The following is a 24159-nucleotide window of genomic DNA, read 5'->3' as shown; positions in this document are numbered from 1 at the left end:
GCTCACCAGGACACCCACAGCCCAAAGCCCCTCAGCTGCCGCCTCCGGCGCCTAACAGAACAGCCCTGTCCTCCGCCAGATTTAAAACCCGCTCCTTTTGCTGGGACAGCGCTGGGCGCCGGGGATCGGGGTGGGGGCGGCTGGCCTCCGCGCTCGTCCCTTGTGCTTTGCCCCACTGTGATTCAACGCTCCTCAACAGAGCGAAGCTAGGACTTGTCTCATTACTTTACCTCTTGTCACCTCAAGGTGCCTATCAAGTGGATGGCTTTGGAATCGATTTTACACCGAATCTACACCCACCAAAGTGACGTCTGGAGCTACGGTGAGTCGAAACCCTCGCGCTAGTGACTTGGAACTGAGCCGAGCGGGCGGGCGCTGATTGTTGATTTGCATTACATGCTCTGCCGTCCAGGACGCTGGCTAATTATCATGCAACAGTTGCTGTCTGTCTGGTAAACCACGAAAACGTGACCAAGGAAATCGAGTCTAACTACCGTACTAAGTATCTCTGGAGATGTCAGTGAACTTGTCAAGAGCGTGTGTTTCACTGGGGGGTGGGGGGGACCTTGCTGTCAGTGACGATAACCTGCCGTACCCTGGACTTGCCGGATCGTGAGCCTGAATTTTTAGTTAGAAAAGCGTACCCCGTTACTCCGCTCCCCAGTCTCCAGTCAAGGCAAAGAATTTTAAAGAATTAGGGAGCTACGTGTCCCACTTAGGGGTTGAAAAGAGAGGGTATTCCTACCACCTTCCGGTCCCACTCTTAACCAGCAGCCAGGGACACACGCCCCCCTCCCTGTCACCGCTTACTCCAAACCCCGAAGGGCTCGCCTTCCCCCAGGGACTCACCATGCATGTTAAACATGAGGTTAAATCAGGTAATGGGAATCAAGTTAACCCAGGTGGACGGGAATCAGGTTAATCCAGGTGGACGGGAATCAGGTTAGCCCAGGTGGACGGGAATCGGGTTAACCCAGGTGGACGGGAATCAGGTTAATCCAGGTGGACGGGAATCAGGTTAGCCCAGGTGGACGGGAATCGGGTTAACCCAGGTGACGGGAATCAGGTTAACCCAGGTGGACGGGAATCAGGTTAACCCAGGTGACGGGAATCAGGTTAACCCAGGTGGACGGGAATCAGGTTAACCCAGGTGACGGGAATCAGGTTAACCCAGGTGACGGGAATCAGGTTAACCCAGGTGGACGGGAATCAGGTTAACCCAGGTGACGGGAATCAGGTTAACCCAGGTAGATGGGAATCGTCGACCTCAGATCTGGGAATGAGGTCTTCCCGCCTCACCAAGTCCGTACTGACGGGGCAGTGGGAAAGGCCAGAACCCCCTCTTCTCTGGGCCCCGGCCCCTCGCTTTTTTTCATTTTCCAGCCGTGAATTCTGTATATTAATCTGGGTCGTTTCATTTTGCAATGGCCTCTGGAAGATCACACCAGGTTTGTGCTCATCTGGATCTGGAGGCCAGCTCGAGAGAAAATGGGTCAGGGGACCAATTGGAGATCTGGGGACCGCCCGGGTCCCGTGTCTGATTCCTCCCTGTGTAGTCTGGGGGCCCAGGCTCAGTCCCCCTGAGGTCACCTCTAGTGGCACCACAGGGCACCTTCTCCGTCCAGGTGAGGACGAGCTCGCTGAGATATTTGTACGTCTCTAGAGCAGGGAGTTCCAGGCACAGAGGCCCGGAGACCGTTGAAACTCGGGAATGGTCCGGAAAAAACACCGATTCTCAAATGACGACGGCTTTGATTTATTTTGTGATCATGATAATTAATTTTGAAATGAAAAGTACGGGGTGTTTATGTTTATCCGAAAAGCAGAGGTCTTTTGTTTCTCATTTCCTTTTATTATTTAAAACCCCGCAGTCTTTAACCCTGTTTGTAACCCATCTCGCCACTTCCAAGTCTCTTGGGGCGGCCGTCGGAGTGTATCGCTCCTGCCACACCGCGTGGCAATAGCTGTGTCGCTAGCAAGGTTCTGTTGTTTTTGCCGCGATGACTAAAGTTCACCATTTACTGGCCATGTGCTATTTGCCTGGCATTGGCTAAACATTCCAGATTGGATTATCTTATGTGATCCTCACAACCATCCTAGGACACAGACCCTGTCTCTGCCTCACGTTACAGAGAGAGGTAAACCGAGGCTTCCTGCATTGAAGCAAGTTGCCCGAGGCCCCGGAAACACAGGTTGTTAGACACAGGTTGAGACCCAGTATCAAGAAGGGTGACTCGAAGACAAGCCGTTGTGATTACCGACTCATAAAGCGACTGCTTCGCCCCCTTAGGCGTCACTGTTTGGGAGCTGATGACGTTCGGGTCCAAGCCCTATGACGGAATCCCGGCGAGCGAGATCTCGACCGTGCTGGAGAAGGGAGAGCGCCTCCCGCAGCCGCCCATATGCACCATCGACGTCTACATGATCATGGTCAAGTGTGAGTGGCCGGGGCCGTCCGCGCGCGCTTGGCTGCGCCTGGCTCTCCGAGTGCCTTGCCGTGCCCGGAAAGGCATCGCTGCCTTGAGCCAAACAACTGAGACCTTAGGTTTCCCCCCAAAGAAGTGCTGTCCTATTCTCCACAGCAGGCCCTCAGGTCCAAAAACATGTGTCAGTCCCACACCGCCCCTCCGCACCCAGACATTCTTCAGGAGACGCTTGCTTGACTCATTGAGCAGCGTGACCTGACATTTGCCCGTGTTGGCAAGCAAATAAATAACATCCAAGCCCACCACAAGCCATTGCACCAGAAGATTCTCTTCTGAGTTGCTCAATGAAAAAGCCGCCCCACGTTCTGAAGTCTGTTACCAGAGAGACTGACTGTTTTTAAATGCCTAGTGATGAGTAACCACATGAGGCTAATAGAAACAACATTTCTGCTCTGACTTAAACCTTTCAAATAGAGAATTTATGTGCGGTCTTACTGCGCCGTAGCAAGTAAACATTTGAATCCAAATAAGGGCGTGTGGCTTGGTTGGCGAGGTCATTCCACGGGAATCGCAGGTGCAGTAGACTCCGAGGATGCATGTGTGACGAGCACCTGCACGGGAAAGCGGCACAGGGACCGGATGGCGCAGGGCGAACGTGGATGTTAACGCCTTTCTGAACTCTGGACCACAGGGCTCACCTCTTCTAACTCCCTTGCTTGGGCCTGAGGGAGCTGGGATCCAGAAAGGTTACATGATTTGTCCAAGGTCACCCAGCAGTCTGGCCTAGAATAGGCTGACATCTGCTGATAGACAATAAACGTGAACCCTCGAGAGGCACGAGAATGTCCGGGGAGAGCCGCCCCCGCCCCCCGGCTTGTTTCATGCAGACTCGATGGTCGTGTGAGGAAATGCGCCGGCTGGGTCAGCAGGTGTCCGTCCTCCTGAGCGGGCACTGAAACGACCCCCTCGCTCCCATGTGTGTGTGCATGGTTCCAGAGTCTGTAATACCAGGAAAGCGCAGGAGTGGGGAGTTCCCGAGCCCTGGGGTTCTTAAAGAAAGTCCCTAAACTTCCCTGCGGGTTGCAGGCTTGCGAGGTTGCTGAGTGAATGTCGAGCGAGGGCTTCGCGAGGCTGGACGTCGAGGCCCCTACAACCCGAGCAGGTCACACAATGCAAGGCTGCTGGGTCACTCACGGTGATGCTGGCCGCGGGAAGAGCAGGTGCAGACAGTTAGAGCCGCTTGCCGTCCTGACACACAGTCATCGTGATTTGGTCTTAGTAATCAGTGCTAGTTTGTCAAGGCTAAGAAGTCTATCACAAAGGTTAGGTTTCTTCATCGTTTCTTTGTCTGAAAGGACCTCGCTACAAACGCTTCCTTTCAGCAACGCCATTCCGATCGTCTCTTCAAGGCCCTAATTGTACCGTTTCTCCTCCTTCCTTCCCCAGGCTGGATGATAGATGCAGACAGTCGCCCAAAGTTCCGTGAGTTGGTCCTCGAATTCTGCAAAATGGCCCGAGACCCCCAGCGCTACCTTGTCATCCAGGTACCAGGCCACGGTCTGCACTTCCATGGGGAAAGGTCCCTCTCGTGCGCACACTGTCACCCAGCACGTGCCAAGACTGCGTCCCAGGCCGAGCCGTCGAATCCTCAGTGCAGGGGAGCGAGCCGGGGGGAAGGCACGGGCCACGCTGTGAGCCGAGTTTGTGCGTGGTGCCCGCCCACGCCGTGCGCCGTTCCTGCCTGACCTCCCGTGTCCAGACACGGCCTCCCACACACCCAGGGCCACAGGTCACCTTCCTGCTGCAGCGAGTCGCAGCCTTAGCTCGGTCTGGTGGAGAAGTGTGGCTTTGGCATTGGGCAAAGCTGGCTGCAAATCTGCAGTTCTCCACGTGCCCCATTAGGTTAACAAACCCAGCTCGCAGGGCTCCGTTAAAGATCCGACAAGGTGCCCGACATGCGCAAACCACGTCGCACACACCCAGAGGCTCTGCCGGCCGAGCCCAGCGTGCGCCGGTGCGCGCACGGGCAGGGGACGGGGGAGGAGGCGCTGCTCCCCACACCGGCGAGCGAGCAGCTCCCTGGCACCAGGGCCGTCCCTCCCGCAAGCCAGCTCGGCCCGGCCCTCCCTGGAGAGAGCCCCGTCCGCAGGTTACGGGCTCAGACCCCCGAGGCGGACGCCCTCCCTCCTCAGGCGCCCCTCGCAAGTTCGGGTCGTCACGTGTGCGTCTGACCCACCGGCTCTGACTCAGAGGTCCCTACGGGTCCTTCCTAGAGTTCGATTAGTCCGCCAGAGCGGCTTCGCAGTTCAGTTGCGAGGTTGCGGGTTTATTAGAAAGGCTCTAACTCGGAACCGCCGGATGGCAGAGGTGCGCAGGGCAGGATGACAGAGAGGTGCGGGGCCCCCACGTCCTGTCCAGGTGCGCTGCTCTCCCCCGACCTCCGCGGGCTCACCAGCCCGGGACACCCAGAGCCCCGGCCTTGCGAGTTTTTAATGGAGGCCTCATTATGTAGTCACGATCCAGTAAATCACCGGCCGTTGGCGCTCGATCCGCCTCCAGCCCCTCTCCCCACCCTGCCGGTCAGTGGTGGGGACTAACAGTGCCAGCCCTCCAGTTGCGTGGCTGGTTGCCTAGAAACCAGGCCCCGTCCTCGCTTGTGGCTCTGAAGTCGCCTCTGTGGCTCGCAGCGCTTAGGAAGCTCCGAGGGCTTCAGGAGCTTCGAGCCCGGGACAGCAGATGAAGGCCCAGGACGTGTTTCTTCTTATAAATCACAACACCGCAGCACCTGACTGCGTGGCGCGCGCCCCGTAAATGCTGCCGCCTCGTCCCTTTCTCTCCCCTCCCGAGCTCTGTGCGTGTCATGCAGAGGCTCTTACGCGTTAAGGAATTTTTAATGTTCTGATTTCACGGTGGGAGGGGGGGAAGCGGCCGCCCCCGAGGGCGGCAGGGCTGTTTTAAGACGACGGGATCCGCGAACATCCGGGCTCCCGTGAGGGTCAGCCCCTCCGCCTAGAGTCAGAAGGCGGGGCGCCGGCTGCTGGGCCTTCCTAATCACCTCGAAACCTCTGCGCCAGGGCGACGAGCGGATGGACTTGCCCAGCCCCACGGACTCGAACTTCTACCGCGCCCTCATGGAAGAGGAGGACATGGAGGACGTGGTGGACGCGGACGAGTACCTGATCCCGCAGCACGGCTTCTTCCACAGCCCAGCCACGTCCCGCACGCCGCTCCTCAGCTCCCTGGTAGGGCCCTGCGCGCGGCCCGGAGCGACGCGCCTCGGGGAGAACGGTGCCCGCCGGGCCGGACGGGGGCGCCGACCGGCTGCGTTGCCTGCGGGATCCGCTGCGGTGGTGCATGTCCACGCCCGGCTGTGACCTTTTTAGGCTTGGTTAGGAACAGAGTCACATCGGAGCAAACGCGGGCTTTCTCCGGCCGATGCGTGGAGACGGGTCACGCAGCTCCGGGGCGTGCGGGCGGGGTGCGGGCTGAGCCCAGCGGGGGGCAGGCGGGGTGCGGACCACACTTGAGGGGGCGGGCAAGGTGCGGGCGGGGTGCAAGCAGTGCTCAGGGGATTGGCGGGGTGCAGGCAGCGCCCTCAGCGACGCCGTTCTTTTCCAGAGCGCCACCAGCAACGCCTCCACCGTGGCGTGCATCGACAGAAACGGGGTAGGTGTGAGAGCATGGTTCCTTGACCCCTACCCTAAGGCCGGCAACGAGCCGTCACCCTGCTGCAGGGCCGCGGGGGGTGTAGCCGAGGGACCGCTAGCAGCCTCAGCAGCAGCACTGCGCACTGGCTCTTTGTGAGAAATGCAAATCACGGGGTCACTGCCCACACCCCCAAAGCAGGGTCTCCGGAGTGGCTCCCAGCCTTGGGGGGCGAGGGGGCTGGTGCTTGATCGCAGAAAGCCTTGCCCTCAACCCCCGCTTACCAATACGGAAGCCACTGGCCATCTGTGGCTACTTCTTCTTATTATTTTTAACGCCTACAGCACCTGGTCTTCCTAGTGGTCTCCCATCCAAGGACTAACCAGGCCCGACCCTGCTTAGCTTCCGAGATCAGACAGTATTGGGCACACTCAGGGTGGCGTGGCCTTAGACACCTGTGGCTACTTAACTGTAAACTGTGTTTAATTAAAATTTAGCGCTCAGCTCCTCACACACGTGGCTGGCGGCTACCACATGGGAAAGCACAGGCCGTAGCCCGTTCCTGTCCCTGCGGACAGCGCTTCTGCCCGGCGCTGACCGGGGCCTGGCCGCTCGCCCGGTGGTCTGTGGGCCAGCAGCCTGAGCCCACCAGCGACGTGTTAGAAACGCAGAACCTCAGACCAGCCCCAGCCCAGACACGCCAAGTCAGAGTCTGCATGGTGACAGGCTCTCGGGCGACCTCTGGAATCACCCTGACTCGTTTCCTCCCCAGCAGAGCTGTCCCCTCCAGGAAGACAGCTTCTTACAGCGCTACAGCTCAGACCCCACCGGCGCCTTGACCGAGGACAACATCAACGACACTTTCCTGCCGGCGCCCGGTGAGTGCGCGTGCGGGGACCGGCCCCGCGTCCCCAGCTCCCCGTCCAGCCTCCGCCCCGGGCGCCCCGGCCACCGGCTCCCTCCACTGGTCCCCGAGTGGGGACGATGCAGATTCACAGACCCAGTGAAGGGCGTGAGAGGCAGATGCGCAGAGGCAGCTGCACGTGGCACACGGGTCGTGGTCGGGGTCAAGCCGTATCCAGGTGGTGTGTTGGAAGTTTGTATTTAGAATGAATCTGCAGACTTTCTAGAGTTTGAAGCAGGCAGCGCAGATGTGCGTGTGTGTGTGCGCATGTGTGTGCGTGTAAGAGACGGATTAGGTCGCCCGCCCCTCCCGCCCTCTCTCTTCATCCTTGGCCTGCGACCCAGGTACTTTCCTGAGCTAGGCTTTATCCCCAGCCCTCCCACCTGCCTGCACGCACCCCCTCACGGCAGGCTGTGCTCTGGTGACAGGTAAACGTGCCCGTCACTTTGGGAAGTGCAGGACAGGACACGATGTACTTCGCAGAAATAGCAACATGGTCGTCCCCCAAGGCGCCTCACGAGAGAATATTCCCATGGTTCGGAAGGAGCCGTGGGACTCTGCTTGGATGGCGCTTTGCTGATCACGTCCAATTTCTTCTCAATTTCAGAATACATAAACCAGTCCATCCCCAAAAGGCCCGCGGGCTCGGTGCAGAACCCGGTGTACCACAGTCAGCCCCTGAGTCCCGCCGCGGGCAGAGAGCCGCACTACCAGAACCCCCACAGCAACGCCGTGGGCAACCCCGAGTATCTCAACACCACCCGCCCCGCCTGCGGCGACGGCCCTGTCCTCTGGGTGCAGAAGGGCGGCCACCACATCAGCCTGGACAACCCTGACTACCAGCAGGACTTCCTGCCCAAGGAAGCCACGTCGAACAGCACGTTCAAGGGCCCTGCCGCCGAGAACGCAGAGTACTTGCGGGTAGCCCCAGCGAGCCGCGAGTTCACTGGCGCGTGACCCGGAGGCAGCGTCAGCCACCGCGATCCGGGACCCGTCAGCCCCCAGGACCGAGCCACGGCAGCTACCGCAGCCCCGACAGCCGTTCCCACGCCAGCTCCTGGCCCCGGAGGGCCGGCGAGGCCGCGGTCGCTCTGCTGGGCCCATCTCTCATCCAAGACGTGCCCTCTGCTCAGATGGACTTCAGGACGTTGCAAGGACATTGCTTCGTCCTCAAGCTGTGAGGCTTCCTCAGAAGGCATCCAGAAAGAACGTGGACCATTTGGGTGGAAGTTCACTTTTCAATGAGGTATATTTGAAAAAAAAAGAAAAAAGAAAAGAAAATCACTACATATATCTAAGGAGTTTTATTACTCGGGGGACCTTTGGGGTTTTCATTGTCATCGTCGGTTTTGTCTGGAAGAAACTCGCTCACACGTAGCCCAGCTGCGACCGAGAGCCAGGCCCAGTCTACCGGCCACCCCTCGATGCCCTGGCTCTGCCTCGAGCCTCTTCCACCGCAAGACCAGGATCAGGCAGCAGTCTTCCGTGACTTACTGTGGCGCGTCGCGCAGGTGCGAGAGGATACGCCACTTCGAACCGTTCCTGGGGAAGGAAGAAACCGGGCGCGGCCTCCTCCTCTGACTGACTTTTGTATGTCTCCATGGTACTCACTCTCCACTAGTTGACCAGTGTTTTCTAATTATAAGCCGTAGACTTTCTTGCTTATTTTCCATTCCCTTGTTTTCGAAATGCAGTATGCTTTCCCCGTCAGCAAGAGGAGCGGGCGCCTCGCACGATGACCCCGCTCAGCTCAGGTAGTTTCATCAGCATTCGGACCAGTGGCCTTTAACGCAGATGGGACGAGAACATGGCCCCCCAGATTTAAGTCTCAGAAAATATCCATCAAGTCCTTGGGGGGCCAGGCGGCTGTAAAAATGAGGTGATGCTTAAAACTCACTTAGCTTTGCCCCTCCCCCCGAAAATTAGTTTAGACTACTCATGGAAGATAATTTTCTTTCTCTTTCACTTTAAAAGTTTTTTACTCGAAGGGTACTTTGTTCCTCCCTGGTAAGCTATCCCCAAAGCCGCCCCCCCCCCCGCCCTTGTGAATACAAAGGCCAAGGCTCTCAGGCAGCTGTGCAAGCTACAGCTCCCCCCAACCTGGGACCACAGTTTACAGGTGGAAATAAAGATAATCACATGTATAGCGTGGAATCCAAGTGATAAATAGCACATTCAGGTTTGAAACTGATAATGATGCCTGTTCAGCGCCCAGAGGTATGTTAGAAGAATGTTTTTTTCTTCTTTAAAACTTGGAGGATCCAGCTAGGTACGACACCAGCTTTTTTCCGAGTCTAAAACCGTGTTTTAGACACTTCATCCACACCCACCCCATCCATTCTATCCAGGGAAGAGAGTTTCAGATGGTCATTTTGGACTGTGTGTCCGACACATGCACCCACATGTGTGCACACATACACACACACACAGAGTTTTCCTTTTCCTTTTGAATTATTGACTCTCGAATGGATCAGGGCCTGACCGTTTTTTACCAAAATTTTTATTTCGTTTCAATGGCAACATAAGCTATTTTGAATTTAATTCCATCATGTTCTCAAATGTTCTTTAGCACATACACCAGCCCAACACAGGTCCCTAAAGGTACGAAAATAAATAAAACACAATCCCCGATTCCAAGATATCCGCACTAGAGCAAAAGAAGGGGACTCACAGATACCAACCTTACAACAGAGCTGCAGATGCTACTGGACAAGACAAGCCAAGCACCGTGGCACTCAAAGCAGGACCGATGGAGTCCGCCTGGGCGGCCTGGGAGGCTCGTCACGGAAGAGGGGCTGGCAGGTGACCGGGGGCTGAGCCACGAGGGAGACGGGGCGCGCCCTCCCAGTCGAGGGAACCCCAACCGAGAGGGCTTCCGCCGGAGGAGCGACTAACAGCGTCGCTTGAGAGGCCGAGCCGAGTCGGCCAGCTGCCCGGTTAAGCCTGGCGTTCCGCCGGGATCGCTGCCCACGCCCCCCGCCGGGGAGGCCGTGTCCCCGCCAGAGATTTGAAAGTGACCAGGGCAAAGATTACGCAACCTTTCCGAGAAGCCGAAGCTCTATGCCGCCTGTCACGAACCCGCTTTGATCCCTTATTCCCCTGGGAACATAGAGAAACATTCTAGTCGGGTGTTTTTTCTGTTCCTGGGAAGCAGAATTATTCACGTTCCTCTGTCACTTACTCGTCAAGAAACAGGTGACCGATGAGGGAGGGCAACTATAGCCGGTCAAACTGTAGCAGTTAAATCCTAGTATTTTTGTAATTTGAAATATTTTACTATCGTAGAATAAAACAGCAGAAGCTATCCGCGCCATTTCTTCTCTGTATTTCACTGTTCCTGCATAAAATCTAGTCGCAAAATTCTCTTAACATCAAGAACGTGCCTCCCAAAGTGTCGTCACTCCGCTCGGGGGTGCAGGGGCTTGAGACGCCTCGGAGCAGAGAACGCAGAGGCCCCGTGGTCGGCGCAGGCGGGGCAGGAGGGGTCTCCCAAGCCCCCTGTGATCTCACGCTGTGAAAAATACCTCTGTGGCCTCGTCGGTCTTCCAAACTCGTGTGCTCTGAGTCCAGGTCGTCACCGACCTGATCTCTGGGAGCACCGTGGCGGCGTCCGAGTGCGTCTCCGTCGATGACCAGGCTTAGGTGTTTGTCGGAAGTGCTTAATTTTCCGCGTTAGACCCGCGCCACCCCCAAACTGCAGACAGAACAGAACCGTGACCCGCACAGGCGCCGAGGCCCTGGTTCTCAGGCTCAGCTGCCCTGGGGCTCTGGGCCTCTCCTGGGCCCCACCCGAGAAGATTCGGGTTGAGCTCGTCTCAGGCGCGGCCAGGCCCGGGGCCTTCTCTAAGTGCTCCCAGGTTACTTGCATGGGCCCCTGAGCTCGGGAACCACTGGCATGAAGGACGAGCTTTGCCGGGGACACTTGGCCCTTGACTGATGGCTTTCCTGCTCATAATCCCTTGCCGCAGGCCTCAGGCTGCACAGAGTACAAGGCCATTGGATCTTGGTGACGTGAAGTTCTCACCCTCACTGCCCGCCACAGTCACCTGCCGAGCTGGGCTGGGTCCCCTTCACATTTGTGCTATTAAAGACGCATTCAGATAGGATTTCTGTAATGTAAGTCTATTTTTGTAACTTTTTTTGAAGAATACTACCCTCTTACGTAGCACTAAATTTTATAAGGTGTATTTTTTAGGAAAACCCATTTTTCTACTAAAGGGAACGGAGCGGAAGGACTGCAGGAGAATCAAAATTCGAAAGTGAAATCTTTGTCTGAAGGGATTTAACTGCAGCGAGAGAAAAGTCTCTTTTATGGAAAAAAGGCACGATGTCATCGCAGAGCTAAGGCCATCCTGAGGAGGCAGAGAAGCACGTCTTTTTATTTAGAAAATGAGAAAAGGCAGGCAGCGCCCCTAGCTCAGGCCCGGTCTGCAGCAGCTTCTGCTGAGTCTGGGGCGATGTCGGCAGGAAAGACTTACTGTCTGTGACCACACTGCTGAGGGCCACCAACGGCCTTACCAGCCTGCACATGGCCACCCTGGGGGCCGGGGGCTCAGCCCCCGGTGCACAGCAAAGCCACCTGGGCCACTCTGTAAAGTCTGGAGGCAAGTTGCTCCTCGGCCTGGGGCAGTGCGAATCTCTCGGGGCGACTCCCAGCGTTTGGGCTCCTGAGAGCTCCCGAAGTCATTCTGATGATCAGCCGAGGTTGAGAATGGCCACCTCGGGGTCAGCCACAGGCGCGTGGACTCACAGGCAGGTCCTGCTGGCGCGGGGACCTCGGGAGCGAGAGAACGCGAAACCTCGAAGACCTCGGCGTCCGTCCCTGAGCGTCAGGAAGCCGCTGCCTTCGGGACAGTCGCCCAAGCTCGAGAGAGGAGAAAAGGCCTCAGCAGTCGATGAAAAGGAAGGAGATGTAGGACGGGTACTGTTTTCCCACGTGCTCCGTTGAAAGCGGACTGGTGGTGAGGTAAAGACTCGCCGCTTGTGCGCCCGACTCGCTGACCTCTCTCCAGCAACCAAGTAACCTTGATTCACGGGGTGAAAGAAAACATCGACTTATCCTTTACAGTCAAAGGGCAGACTTCAAGAGGACCCCAAAAGTAGTTGGGAGGCTTTTATAAAACCAAGAGTCCAACAAGAGCATTCTTGCTTTAAAGAAAAAAAAGCATTTGTTATATGATTTCCGTAAGTTATATCTGGGATCCAAACAAGCTACCGGCACTGTTTTCTCTTCTGCAGCGTGACTCGGTTTGCAAGTCTGTCCTTCGACTTGCCAGCAGACTTACGAAGAATGCCGTCCCTGTCACCAGCAGATTAAACTACAAAGGCAAACTTAAACATACACGTTTCTACAGGCATTTACTTTTTTTTTTTAAAGAAAAATTTCGACATAATTTGGCTACAAAATAATCTTGCTGCATGATATAATTTCTTGGAAATGAAGAGGTCGTAGTGATTAGAGGTGACAATGTAACCGATAAGCCGAAGGGACTGCATTTTGAAGCAAACGAGCAATAGCATTATAGCTTCTATACACGGTACGTTTTAACATTGTAAAGTTCTGCTATGATGAATGCAATATTTGTATAAAAGCAAAGTTCTCTTTTCTATGGTTTATACCTTTGATCAGAACATGTTGACCACATATTGAATATTAAACAATTAGGTGTATATTATTCATTGTTTTTTACTCCTCAGTACTTTATAAAAAGGATCTTGTATTCTTGGTTAACAATGCAGTGTTGATTGTTAATTAATGACCATATCTGACCTACTGTAGATGTTCTTTCCTGATAACTTTTTAAAATTCATTAATAAACTTTATTTTTAGAGCAGTTTTAGGCTCCAAAACTGCAAAAATCGAGCACAAAGTGCACAGTTCCCAAGTCCGCCCTGCCCCCCGCACCAGCCCTGCCGTCCACACCCGAGGGTCCTGACCACGCTGGGACAGTGGGAGGGCCCCCTCACCCCCGTGGGCAGGGTCAGGATGCATGGCCCCTCCAGCCCGAGGGTCCCCCCAGTCCCTGCTGTGTGTGGTCTCCCCACACGCAGCCGCTTCCCGCCTGTTCGCACCTCCTTCCCAGATTCCCTTCCCACCCCCCAGGGCTGGCTTTGGGACCCCCGTGCGGGGCTTGGCCAAGCTCCGGCCTCTGCAGGTCCCTGGCTCCTCCTTCAGGCCACCAGGTCCTCCCTCCACACCCAGACGAGGACGTTTAAAACCCAGGCCCAGAAGCCATGAGATGCCATCTGATTTTGGCCCTGGTCTCAGAGACAGGGAAACAGAAGAAAGAGCCTGGGAGCGCACACCGTGTACTCTGAAGGGGCCTCGCCCTCCGCTCCGGCCAGCCATGTGCCAGGCGGGACAGCCACGGGCGTACCCCGACGTCCTTCCACGGGTTCTGCCTTGAATCTCTCCCCCCACCTCCCCCCCACCCCCTGCCGACCCTGGGCTAGGAAACCTGGATGCTGGGTTTCGAAGGAAACGAAAATACCTCCGTTACCCTCCGCTCCTGTAAGTTAACCCTTCTGAGCCCAAGTAGCCAGCAAGCCCAGCGCTGGACCCATCACGCATGGGCCAGGAGCCAAAATAAGGTCCGGGCAGCAGCCCGGCCCCGGCCCCGCCCCGTCCTCCCCGGAGCCATCATCATCACTATTACTCAGTACCCGTCTGCGGTCCACGGCTTCAGAGAAGAGGAAGAACAGTTATTAAGATGTATTTGCATCTTTAGAATACAGTCAGCCACCCCTGTCCCGTGCCCAAGAGGCAAATCCAGCCAGCAGGCTGTTTTTGTAAAAAAGTTTTATTGGGACCCACTCACGCTCATTCCCGCATGTGTGCCTATGACTCTTTTCACACGCGATGCCAGGGTGAGTAGTCACAACAGGGATCCTGGGACCTGCGAAGCCGAAAATATTCCCTCTCCGGTCCTTTACAGAAGAAGACTGCAGACCCCAAAACAACTGGCTGGAAAAGAAGTATTAAAACAAATTTAAAAATTCATCAGGGTGGCCGTATGTAAAAATAATCACTAGCTTTCCTATACACCATCGATCATTACTTAGACGATGTAACGGAAAGGAATCCTATTTAAAATAGCAACTGAAACTGCAGACGAGCTGTGGATAAACTTAAACGCGCAAGAACAGTATGGAAAGGAAAACTATAAACCTTTGCTTAGGCGTAAGAGAAGGCTTAACAGACGTATGGGTCTGAGGGCTTTGCAAAAACACCAGTTCTCCCCTAATGTAAGTTCAATGCGATTCACATGAAAATGTCAATCATTATTTTAGGAAGTAGAAGTTTTAGAGGTTGTAGAAAAGAAGAAAATGCACAATGATAGCCAAGAACATGTGGAAAACAACTTAGTGATATTAAAGATATAAAAGTATACTGAACTTGGAAGCAGAGGAAAGACGGACAGACAGCAGGTGCCACGGGACAGAACACTGGGCAGGGAAGAGCAGGGCGAGGGAGGAAGACGTCAGAAACCGTCTCCGGGAAGGCGGCGAAGACGGCGGAGGCCGCGGGAATAGCGGAGAGGGCAGAGGGCAGAGCGAGAGGTCCGCAGCATGGAGAAGCCAGGCACGTTTCTGCAATGAGGCCACAGCAGGAGAGCGGCCCTCCGAGGGCCAGGCGAGGGCCCCCGCCGCACCTGCCCGCTGGCGCCCTGACCGCAGACTCCCGGCCGCTGGGACCGTGAGAAAGAGATGTCTGTGGCTTACGCGACAGGCTGAGCCAGCCAGCACCTCGATCTCGGGTTTCTCAGCCCCCAGAACGGTGGGAAATGAACGCCGTTATTGTAGCCACTCATCTGCGGTAGTTTGTTTATGGCAGCCCAAGCTGACTAAGACACTCACTCTAGAGGGGGTCTGTTATCCTGTGCCTGTCCGTCCATCCTCGGTCATCCCAAGCAGCTCTCCCCAACCTTTTGGGCACCAGGGACCGGAGCTCCTATGAGAATCCAGTGCCCGAGGATCTGAGAAGGAGCCGAGGCGGTGATGTTAGCTCTGGGGAGCGGCTGCAGATACAAACAGAGCTTCGGCCACCTCCTGCTGTGTGGGCTGGCTCCTAACAGGCCACAGACTGGTACCAGTCCGCAGCCCAAGGGTGGGGGATCCCTGGTGTAAGCCACCCACCCAGTCTGTGATATTTTGTTTTAGCAGCCTGAGCTGACTAAGACAAACATTCAAACAACTGTACAAATGCATATGAATGATAATGGTCACTAAAACATTATTCATAATAGAGAAAAAAAATGGAAGTATTTTAATCTTCATCAAAAGGAAAATTATTGAATAAATCGTGGAGCATCGTATATGGAATTCCATGCAGTCTGAAAAAACAAATCCATAAGCAATATTATGGGACTACATCCCCACGATATAGTTTTAAATAAAGCAAGTTGCTGAATAATATTTTTGTTTTTCAAAAACACTTAGTTTGTGCATACACCTACCTCTGTGTGTACACATGTGCACACACACTACACAACCTGGAGATTATCTGGAAGTATCGTCGGCCTATTAATGAAGACCTGTGGTGAGTAGGGAGTGAAATGTGAGATGATAAAGTGGCGAGGAGGGAATTTTGCTGTGTACTTTCTATACTTCTGCGTCGTTTGGATTTTTACAATGAACATAAATCACCTCGGCAGTTTCGTGACATAAAATGGAACATATGTCGGGTCCCTTCCCACCACTCACAGCCAAGCACTCAGCAGTTTCTTGTTCCGTTTCCTCTTCTTCCTGACCTCTGTCCCCTGAGCAAAATCCTTTGGGAAAGTGTCTCTTGGGGAGGCCATCGGTGAAGGAGAGTGTGGTCCCAGGGCAGCTCGGGTGGCCGGGAGGATGTGGTGAGCAGGCAGCATTTTGGGCTGAACGCACGGGTTCTTGGGATGACTGAGGATGGATGGACAGGCAGGATCGCAGACCCTTCCGGAGTGAGTGTCTTAGTCAGCTTGGGCTGCCATAAAAAAATACCACAGACGAGAGACTTAAACAACGGGAGTTTATTTATCTCAGTTCTGGGGGCCGAGAGATCCAAGATGCAGGTGCCGGCTGCCTCAGCTTCTGGAGAGACCGTCTTGGTGGCTGCAGAGAGCCAGCTTCTCACTGTGTCCTCCTCACGTGGTGGAGAGAGGGTGAGCTTTCTGGGGTCCCGCCTCATAAGGACACTACTCCTGGCACGAGGGCCCCACCCCCACGTCCTCACCTGACCCTTAGCACCTGCCAAAGGCTCCATCTCCAAACGCCATCGTACGGGGCGACCCCCAGCTTCCACACAGGAGCTGGAGGAAGGACACGAACGGTCCATCACAGGAAAGTGTCTTTATTTTAAGATGCAAGAGACCAGGGAAGGAGAGAGGGCTCGCGCACTTCGCGTGCTCCGCAGTGCAAGTGCCGGCTGATGCCCGGAATGTGTTTGGATTTTGCTTCTTGAAACAATCCAAGTAGCCAAGTCTTAGCCATTATAGGTCAAAGTTTCAATACGTAACGTTTTAAAGCTTAAGAAACAAAGCGATATTTTTAAGTCTTTGGGCTCCAGGCCCCGGCAGCAGCCGGATTTGGAGCGTGTTTTGGAGAGCGAGCTGGGGCAGGAGGGGCTGGGGAGATTTTTCTGAAACGCGTTCACTTCAAGGAGCACGTCAGCCAGTCTCGACCCGGTTCCACCAGAGACCAGCACCCAGTGCACGCAGAGAACCACGGCACGTGATTCTGTCCCCGGCCCTTCCAGAATCGTGCTGGTTACGTGCCCTCCCGGAGGAGCAAGACGATAGACTCTTAAATCCATTCTCTCCAGCAACCTTAGTTGGCAAAGGCCTCCTGCCATCCCACGAGAAAGGATGACTCCAACCTTCGCATTAACCAAACGAAGTAACAACTCAGTAAAGTGCTAATCGATACATGGGACGATGAAAGCGTTAATTAAAGAAACAATAGTAGTCGATAACGTATATTGATTTTTTTGATATAGACCAGACACTGTGCTGAATGCACATTTACACTATGAGAGAGATTATTTTTTCATCTTACAGGTGAAGAAACATTTAAAATGCAGTATCGCACTACTATTTTGGACGTAGGAACAATCATATCAACCTTGCTGGAGCCCAGAGCCTACCTAGGGGTCAGGTACCACACTGCCCGGGCGCCCAACACAAAGTAAACCACATCTGTTCTGGGTAGGATAGATTCCACCCCCACCCCAGAGACTGCGCAGACCCACGAAGCGTTAAACCGGCTGCAGCAGAGAGGCCGGGCTCACTGCGACACCAACGGACCCCTCTGCGCCCACGCAGGAGTCAGGCACCGTGAGAAAGCAAGGCGGGTGTTCCCAACAAATGAAGCCGCTCTTGTGCACACACGGACATGCACGCACACACACATGCACCCACACACATGCACGTGTGCACACACACCAGAAAGTTGGCTCAGAGCCATGTGCCTGGACCCACTCCCCGTCAGCTCCAGGGGAAGAGTCTGACAAGCAGAATGGTTATAGCCAAGCGGAACCCAGATATCCCGGTAAAGGGCAAGCAAATAGCCAAAAAGAAAATTAACGTGGGAGCTAAGATAATGCTTTTAAGTATATAAAGTACAGACCATAACACAGGAGATAAAGAAGTAGAGCATATTCTGGGGAAAAAAAAACAGAAAGATCTCTTTAAAGGAAAGAGACAGACTTGCCCAAAGTGCTTCCTCTTCTTGGCACATGGGAGGTGGCACTTCCCTGCCCCCAGGCGGCAGATGGGCCACGTGACTTGTTCTGACCCTCGGGCTGTGAAAGAAGTGACCTCCAGGACAAAGCATCACGTTGCAGCGTGGGACCGTCCAGCACGCTGGAGCCCGTGCGCAGACGGGCACACAGAGTCCCCCGAAGGCTCGGACACCCCCAGGAGGTGTTCCCTGCGCTGTGCTCCTTTAGACCCCTGACCTGTCAGCGTGCGGGCCCATCACTTGGCCCACGTCGATGCCTTCCAACCTTACACAGCCTCTTTCTTGCTCTCAGTCCCGGCGGAGGGGTTGTTGGGTTGTGGGCAGTTACTTTCAGCACCCGCCCACGAACAGCAATTCTTTCTTTTCCAAAAACAGCCTTCAATGTCCATTTAGTGGCTTTGCAGCCTTTTCTACAACACACGTGGGCTATTAGCCAGGGCAAAACCATCTGCTCAGATCTTAACACCAGGCAGTGTCCATTTGTTCATGCATTCACATTCGTTCGTTTTCTCGACCAATATTATCGAGCACCTACTATGTGTCAGGGATTGTGCTAGACACTGCCAATTTCTAATATTATCGAATCTTATCATTTGTGTCAATTTAATAGAAGTTAAGTAGCTGGTCTGGCTTTGTTCTTTGTTTCGGTTTTTACATTCTCCTGGTGAAGATGGGCGTCTTTCATTTTTATATTTGCATAAAAAATATTATTTTATATAAAACTTATGTAATAAACATAAATAAATATAAAATTAAACATATATAGTGTATATATTTTCTTATTTTATTACCATTCACATTTTGTTTGCGACCTTTTTCTACGGGAATGTCTGTCTCCTTTCTATTGACTTACAGGAGTTCGTTGTGTACCCTGGATTCCCACTTTCAAATTCCCAGTCGTACACATTACATATTGTAAATGTTAACGCCGGCGAAGCATAATTTTACCATTTCTTTAATCAAAAATTTTTCCATGGTATTTGCTTTGGGCATCTCATTTTAGAAGGCCTTTTCCCCCAAGGACATAAAAATATTTTCCTGTGTTTTTATCTCTCTCCAGGGTATTTTCACTCTCGACTTTGTCCTCTCAGACCAGCTGCCCTCTGCGCTGCTAGCCCACATGTCCTCCCAGCCGGCTGAGGAGCAGGCCCGGGCATGAAGATCAGCGTCCCAACCGTGAAAAGGGGCTGGAACCTGGAACAGGGCGTCCGGGCCCAGCCACGGGGGACGCAGCGCAGGGCCAGACCTCTGCCTCAGGTGGGAACCAGGAGGCGCCGCAAAGCAGGCGCAGCTGGGCCCACGGCCCGGCAGGTGCAGCGAGCCTCCGAGGGGAAGGCGGGGCTTGGCGGACCCCGGTGGCCAGCGTCGCCCCCGCGTGCGCCCCCGGAGGCTGAGAACGGGGTTCAGAGCGGAAGACGAAGGCCAGCCTCAGCCACGGGGCAGCCCGCCCTGGCCTCGCTGGCAAGGAGCGGCCGAGCAAGCGGACCCTGACCCGGGCGGCCGGGCGGAGGCAGAGACCCGGGAGGCGGCGCTGGCACGGTCCTCACACGGTCCCGCGGCTGCCTTCGCCCCGGGTCTTCATCAGCCCCCTCCCAACCGCCCCCGCGAGGTCACCTACGCCCGCGGCCCTTCCCCGGGGCGCCCAGGTGTGCGGCTGGAAGGGGCGCCCAGGTGTGCGGCTCCGTGGGGAGACGCAGGGGCGCAGGCCTGCCCTCCCCTCCCCGTGGTCCTGGCCCAGCCCGTTGACGGGGTCGAGTCCCCTCTGCCCCACACTCGGTGCCCTCTGGGTGATTTCGCTTCATTGCCTCCGACCTGCACAGGGCGCTGGGCCACCGGGCCCTCCGGGGTGTGGAGAGACGCGCGCCCCGCCAGTGTTTGGTGTTTGCATCGGGCCCGCCCTGCTGGGGTCCGGAACCCCCTTCTCTTCCTCCCCAGCCCCCTCTTCCCGCCCAGGGTCCTCCTCACTCGCTGCTTCGCGGTCCAGCGGCATCTCGCGACCAAGACGGGTGCGTTTCCTTCGTTGCCTACGGACTGTGCTACGACTTCTACTTCGTCGTCTCTTGCTTGTCCGGCTCGGCGCTCACTCTTCGCCCCCGCGACGACCTCCCTCTCACGGGATAGAACCCGAACACTGGGGGCGGCCGCCCACCTCATGCCCCACGGCGCGGGAACGCGGTCCTCATCCGTGCCGGACGCTTCCTTCCCAGACGGCAGGGCAGCGAGAGTCTCCGCCGGCTCGCGAGTGATCCGAAGTGGTCTGATAAGGCATTATGTTTTCTCAAAGCGTCGTCAATTCATTTCGGTGCCGTGGTTTCTTTGACATTCAGCCGGGAGATGGGAAGAATTGCAGGCCTGGCCCCCCGCTCTGAGCCGGGGTGGCGTTCTGTCCCCCAGACGAATTTCACAGAGCAGCGTCAGCGGAACCGCCCTCCAGGTAAGGGGTGGCTGCCACGGGTCCAAAGATGGCTACGTCAGGTGGACACTTAGGCCACACGATGTCACTGCTGGTTCGGCATAGCTCTGCAGCGGAAACGAACAGTCACGTTATCACTCAAGGCTGCATTTGGTGTTCCGGAGTGGGCGGCACCGTCGTAGCCGGTACCACTGAGACAGAGGCGAACCCGTGATCGGCTCAGTGTCCCCAACACAGGCAGATCTCACAGCGAGTCGCTCGCAGCTTGGTCTTGAATGCACGTAACTTCAGCCTCAAATCGCTTAATAAGCAAACATCAACAAGAGAATGGGAGTGGCCGCAGCGTGTGGGCACGCGGCGTCGTCCGGAACAGGAGTGGCAAGGTCTCACCTGGTCCCGGGCCTCCTGGGCGCTCCTCTCTGGCCTCAGTCTGCTCGTCTCTCAAACGAGGAGACTGGTCCAGCGACCCTCCCGGCCCCACGATCCTAGCGCACTTTAACCTAGAAAACGCCCAGTAAAGTAGGAACGTTCCCGGCCAACTCCAGGCCGAGAAGGGGTTTGAGCGGCATGGCCCGTTTTGCACGCACGATCGTGAAAGCGCCCGCAGCAGCCAGAGACGCCCCGTCGTTCGGTTAGCCCGCTTCACCGGGCGCCAGTTTGGGTTGGCGGGAGACCAGGGCCGACTGGCGGGTGATGGGAGCTTCATTTTTCCTTTCTTCCCAACAAAACCACAAAACCCACTCTCCGGGTCCGGCCCACCCACACGCACTCTCCAGGAGCAAAAGTGCTTCAGAAGCATGAGCTTATGCCGACTCTGCAGATTCCAAAATTAGAAGGTGAAGGAAACAGCTTAGAAGGAGATACGCGGGTCCCCATCTGTAGAGAGTTCCATGTGCAGAACAAGGAAGTCGGGTCCGGCTGCCTTCCTCTGCATCTTCGCCGAGCCTCTCTGCGCATTCCGCCAAGGTCAGGGGGTCGGGGATGCCGCTCCCGTTTGGCATGATGGGGAAACTGCCTCTCCGAGGTGACTTCTTAACAAAACGCGTGTTGGTCCCACGCATGCCGAACGTTACTGCTGTGCTTTGAACCGAGGCCAGTTTCGAAGGCCGTGCTGCTCACACAAGAGGTCCTGGATGGTTTCGCTCCATGGGGAGCAAACGCAGAGACCGCGCGTGCTTTTCGCGGCGGGCCCCACTAACCTGGCGGAGCACAGTGTCCCCGCCGCACACGCCTTCTTCCGGGGCAGGCCAGCTGTAAACGAACATGACCGCGGGGCGGCCCAGCTACACGCTGCACTTCTGAAATGAGCTTCGCGCGGGAGGAGGGAAACGCTGTTTTGCTCACTTTGTTTTTCCGTTCTCTGAAAAAAAAGGAGGAAGCCGATTTGGGTTACACCTTGAGGAAGCGCTGTGTTGGCAGCAAGGGTTTCAAATTAGGCGTTGGTGTGACTTCCACAAACTTGCATGGAATAAACAGCAGGCAGTCTGGAGGGCTTCCAGCCCTAGCTAAAAACACGCGCTGATTTTATGAACAGGCGCTTTATCATTTTCAAAGGACTCATCCTGAGGAAAATCAGACATTTTAATATACAAGCACAGCTCATTTCTCATCTAGTCAAAGTAAATATTTTAGAGAATGCCTACATATCCCAGCCTGTCCCCAAACATTAGGAAAGCCACTAACCATAAGGGGACTCCAACATTATACACAGGATTATGTAAAATCAGACTCTGCCTGGATCGGGGAAATGTACAAGTTGCAAGAACCTACAGCTCCTTCGACTTCAATTTTGGGAAACGAACGTATCGGTCTCCCAGGAAAACTCACATTCTGGTGAAACGTGAAAGCCAAGTTATGACAGCAGACGAGCGAGCCAGAATTGAGAAAAATAAAATGCAATGGCCGCCTGTTTCTGCTTTCCCTCCCTTCTCGCTCTTTGGCCCATAAAAGACGGACCAGGCGTGGAGCAGAGGGGACGAGGCAGACGCGGAGGGGGCTGGGGGCCAAACGCCTTTCCGTGACAGTCCTAAGCCACTGGCTTCCAGGGGGTGCTAGACCCAAACCACAGGGTTCCAGATGGCGTTCTGGAACAGGGCTGAGCTCATTTTCTGGAAGCAGAAGTGTCTCGGCAAGGTGACAGGGAGGCAGGTGGCTCTGTCCGCAGAGGTGAGGGGAGCTGGAGAGGCCGGGCTGGAGCCACTGTGTCTCACGGGAGAGCCGCCAGGGCTGTGCCCACCATGCCCCAGGAACCGAGACGGCCCCCCCGCTGGGAGCCTGAAACCCGGCCAACGGCGAAGCGCCAGGCGGCAGACTGGTGCCCGGGGCCTCTGCGGCGGTCCACCTGCATCTGTGGCTGGAGAAAGCCTTTGCCACAGAGAGGAGAGACGGAACTTCTTGCGATTTTTTGCCTCCCACCTGGGCTCCCTTATTTTAATCTTTTCCCACCTTGCCGCGCTGAGTCCCGTCTGCGACACCTGTGCATGGCTCTGTCTCCCCACACTTCACAGCTGCTTCCTTAAAACACACCTTCACCGGCGGGATGGAGCGAGACGACCATGGGCCGAGGACGCAAACGGGCTGGAATCCGGACTCAGCCCCATGGTGGCGTTGCGATCAGGGACAAGTAACTGAACCATGCTGCGCCGGGCTTTCCTCGTCTCTAAAAAGAAGATACCAATGGCACCGGTGACATGTGGCAGAACTGGGGGGCATTCTGTGAGAAGTGTGCTGGCCGCCTGATCCTGAGTCCAGGCTCTGTGCCCCCCGCCCCCAGCCCACCGGCACTGATGTCTTGGCAGCCAGGCCTCCGCTTGAAGCAAGCACGCCACTCCTTGCTGCCAATGACCCTCCTGTGACTTCTGTCCTTGAGCACGTAGAACAGACAGCGCCTCGAGGAGCTGAGCGGGGCCTGGTGCAGGCACAGACCTACGGCCTCCTGCTGCTCACGCGCCGCCCGGGCGGCCGCGAGCACGGGGTCTCTGCCTGCAGACTCAGTCGTCACGAGTCCCAATGCCAACCAACCACGAGGGCCAGCGTGGTGCCCCTGCCAGCGCTGGTCCCAGCCGCTGTCGAACACACAGGCTTGACCCAGCGCGGCGCGGGCTCTCATGTGTGACAGGAAAACTCGTAAGAGCAGAGGCGTAGACACCGGCCGTACGTGAGAGGTCGCAGGCGGGTGGGGAGCATCACATAAATAGTGTGCGCCCTGAGCTGGACCCCGCTGGGAAGCACCAGGGAGTTCCCATTTAGTCCTTCCTCTGTCCCTGTCTACGTTCAGATGTCAATGGAGGAAAATAAACGAAAAGGAGAGAAAAGGACAGAACTCATGCACCGGAGCGTCTCTTCTCCGTACGCGTCTGCCATGGCTTGTAGCGGCTTGGACAGGGACCGTTGGACCGTTCGGTCTGGCAAAGACAGTTAGTAACGCACTATAAAGACTTGGGCTAATGTCAGTGTCAGGGAGAGTTTGGAAATGTCACCCCCACAAGGGACAGTTTTCTAGGTATGCATCCAGGTCTTTCATCGAGTTGATAATCTAGAAAGAAACTTTTCAGTCGTACATGGGCTGAAACTCCCACACAATATAAGTCTCGATGAATCTCCTGAATTGAAAAGGCTGCATTACAACCTAATCCCATTCCAGGCAAAGGCCAAATGAAGCCGAAGGTTGAAAAACTGCAGTGACTGAGAGAGAAAAAAAAGATACGACTGTAAGATGTGGGCTTTGGGGCTGAAACGCAGGGAGAAGGTCCATGGGGAGGCCCAGACACCACACAGCCTTGCAGTTTCGAGGCCCCTTGGTGACAGGCACAGCGTGCGGAGAGCCTCCTTGTGATGGGAAGATGAAGCAGAAAGGCGTGGACGAGAACCAGCCCGACGAGATTTCCAGATTTATAACGGTTTGAACAACAAAGGAAGTGATGGTCGTGACAGGTCCTACGACCCATCGAGTAAACAGCTCACGAGTCTGTACCAACGTGAGGCAAACACACAGGGAAGGGGGAGCTCCTCCCGAAAGCGGAGCGTCACCTGATAAATACAGAGGAAAGAGGGAC

General features: G+C 55.5%; 1 protein-coding gene across 2 annotated transcripts in view; it reads left to right on the top strand.

Moving 5' to 3' along the window:
- Positions 1-12809, top strand: part of EGFR (epidermal growth factor receptor) — a 138206-nt gene extending 125397 nt beyond the window's left edge. The window contains exons 22-28 of one of the 2 annotated variants that reach the window (XM_036230509.1): positions 247-322; positions 2291-2437; positions 3873-3970; positions 5501-5668; positions 6045-6092; positions 6847-6949; positions 7583-12809. In XM_036230509.1, the coding sequence (XP_036086402.1) occupies positions 247-322; positions 2291-2437; positions 3873-3970; positions 5501-5668; positions 6045-6092; positions 6847-6949; positions 7583-7932 (990 nt within the window). In that variant the 3' untranslated portion in view covers positions 7933-12809. Of the gene's footprint in view, positions 1-246; positions 323-2290; positions 2438-3872; positions 3971-5500; positions 5669-6044; positions 6093-6843; positions 6950-7582 lie in introns of both variants that reach the window. The other variant, XM_036230508.1, reaches the window with a different exon arrangement.
- The last annotated feature ends 11350 nt before the right edge of the window (positions 12810-24159 follow it).

Source organism: Rousettus aegyptiacus, unplaced genomic scaffold (assembly GCF_014176215.1).
Source record: "Rousettus aegyptiacus isolate mRouAeg1 unplaced genomic scaffold, mRouAeg1.p scaffold_m13_p_13, whole genome shotgun sequence".
NCBI lineage: Eukaryota > Metazoa > Chordata > Mammalia > Chiroptera > Pteropodidae > Rousettus > Rousettus aegyptiacus.
The sequence above is the reverse complement of the archived record's forward strand: the minus strand, read 5'-3'. Positions and strand labels throughout refer to the sequence as shown.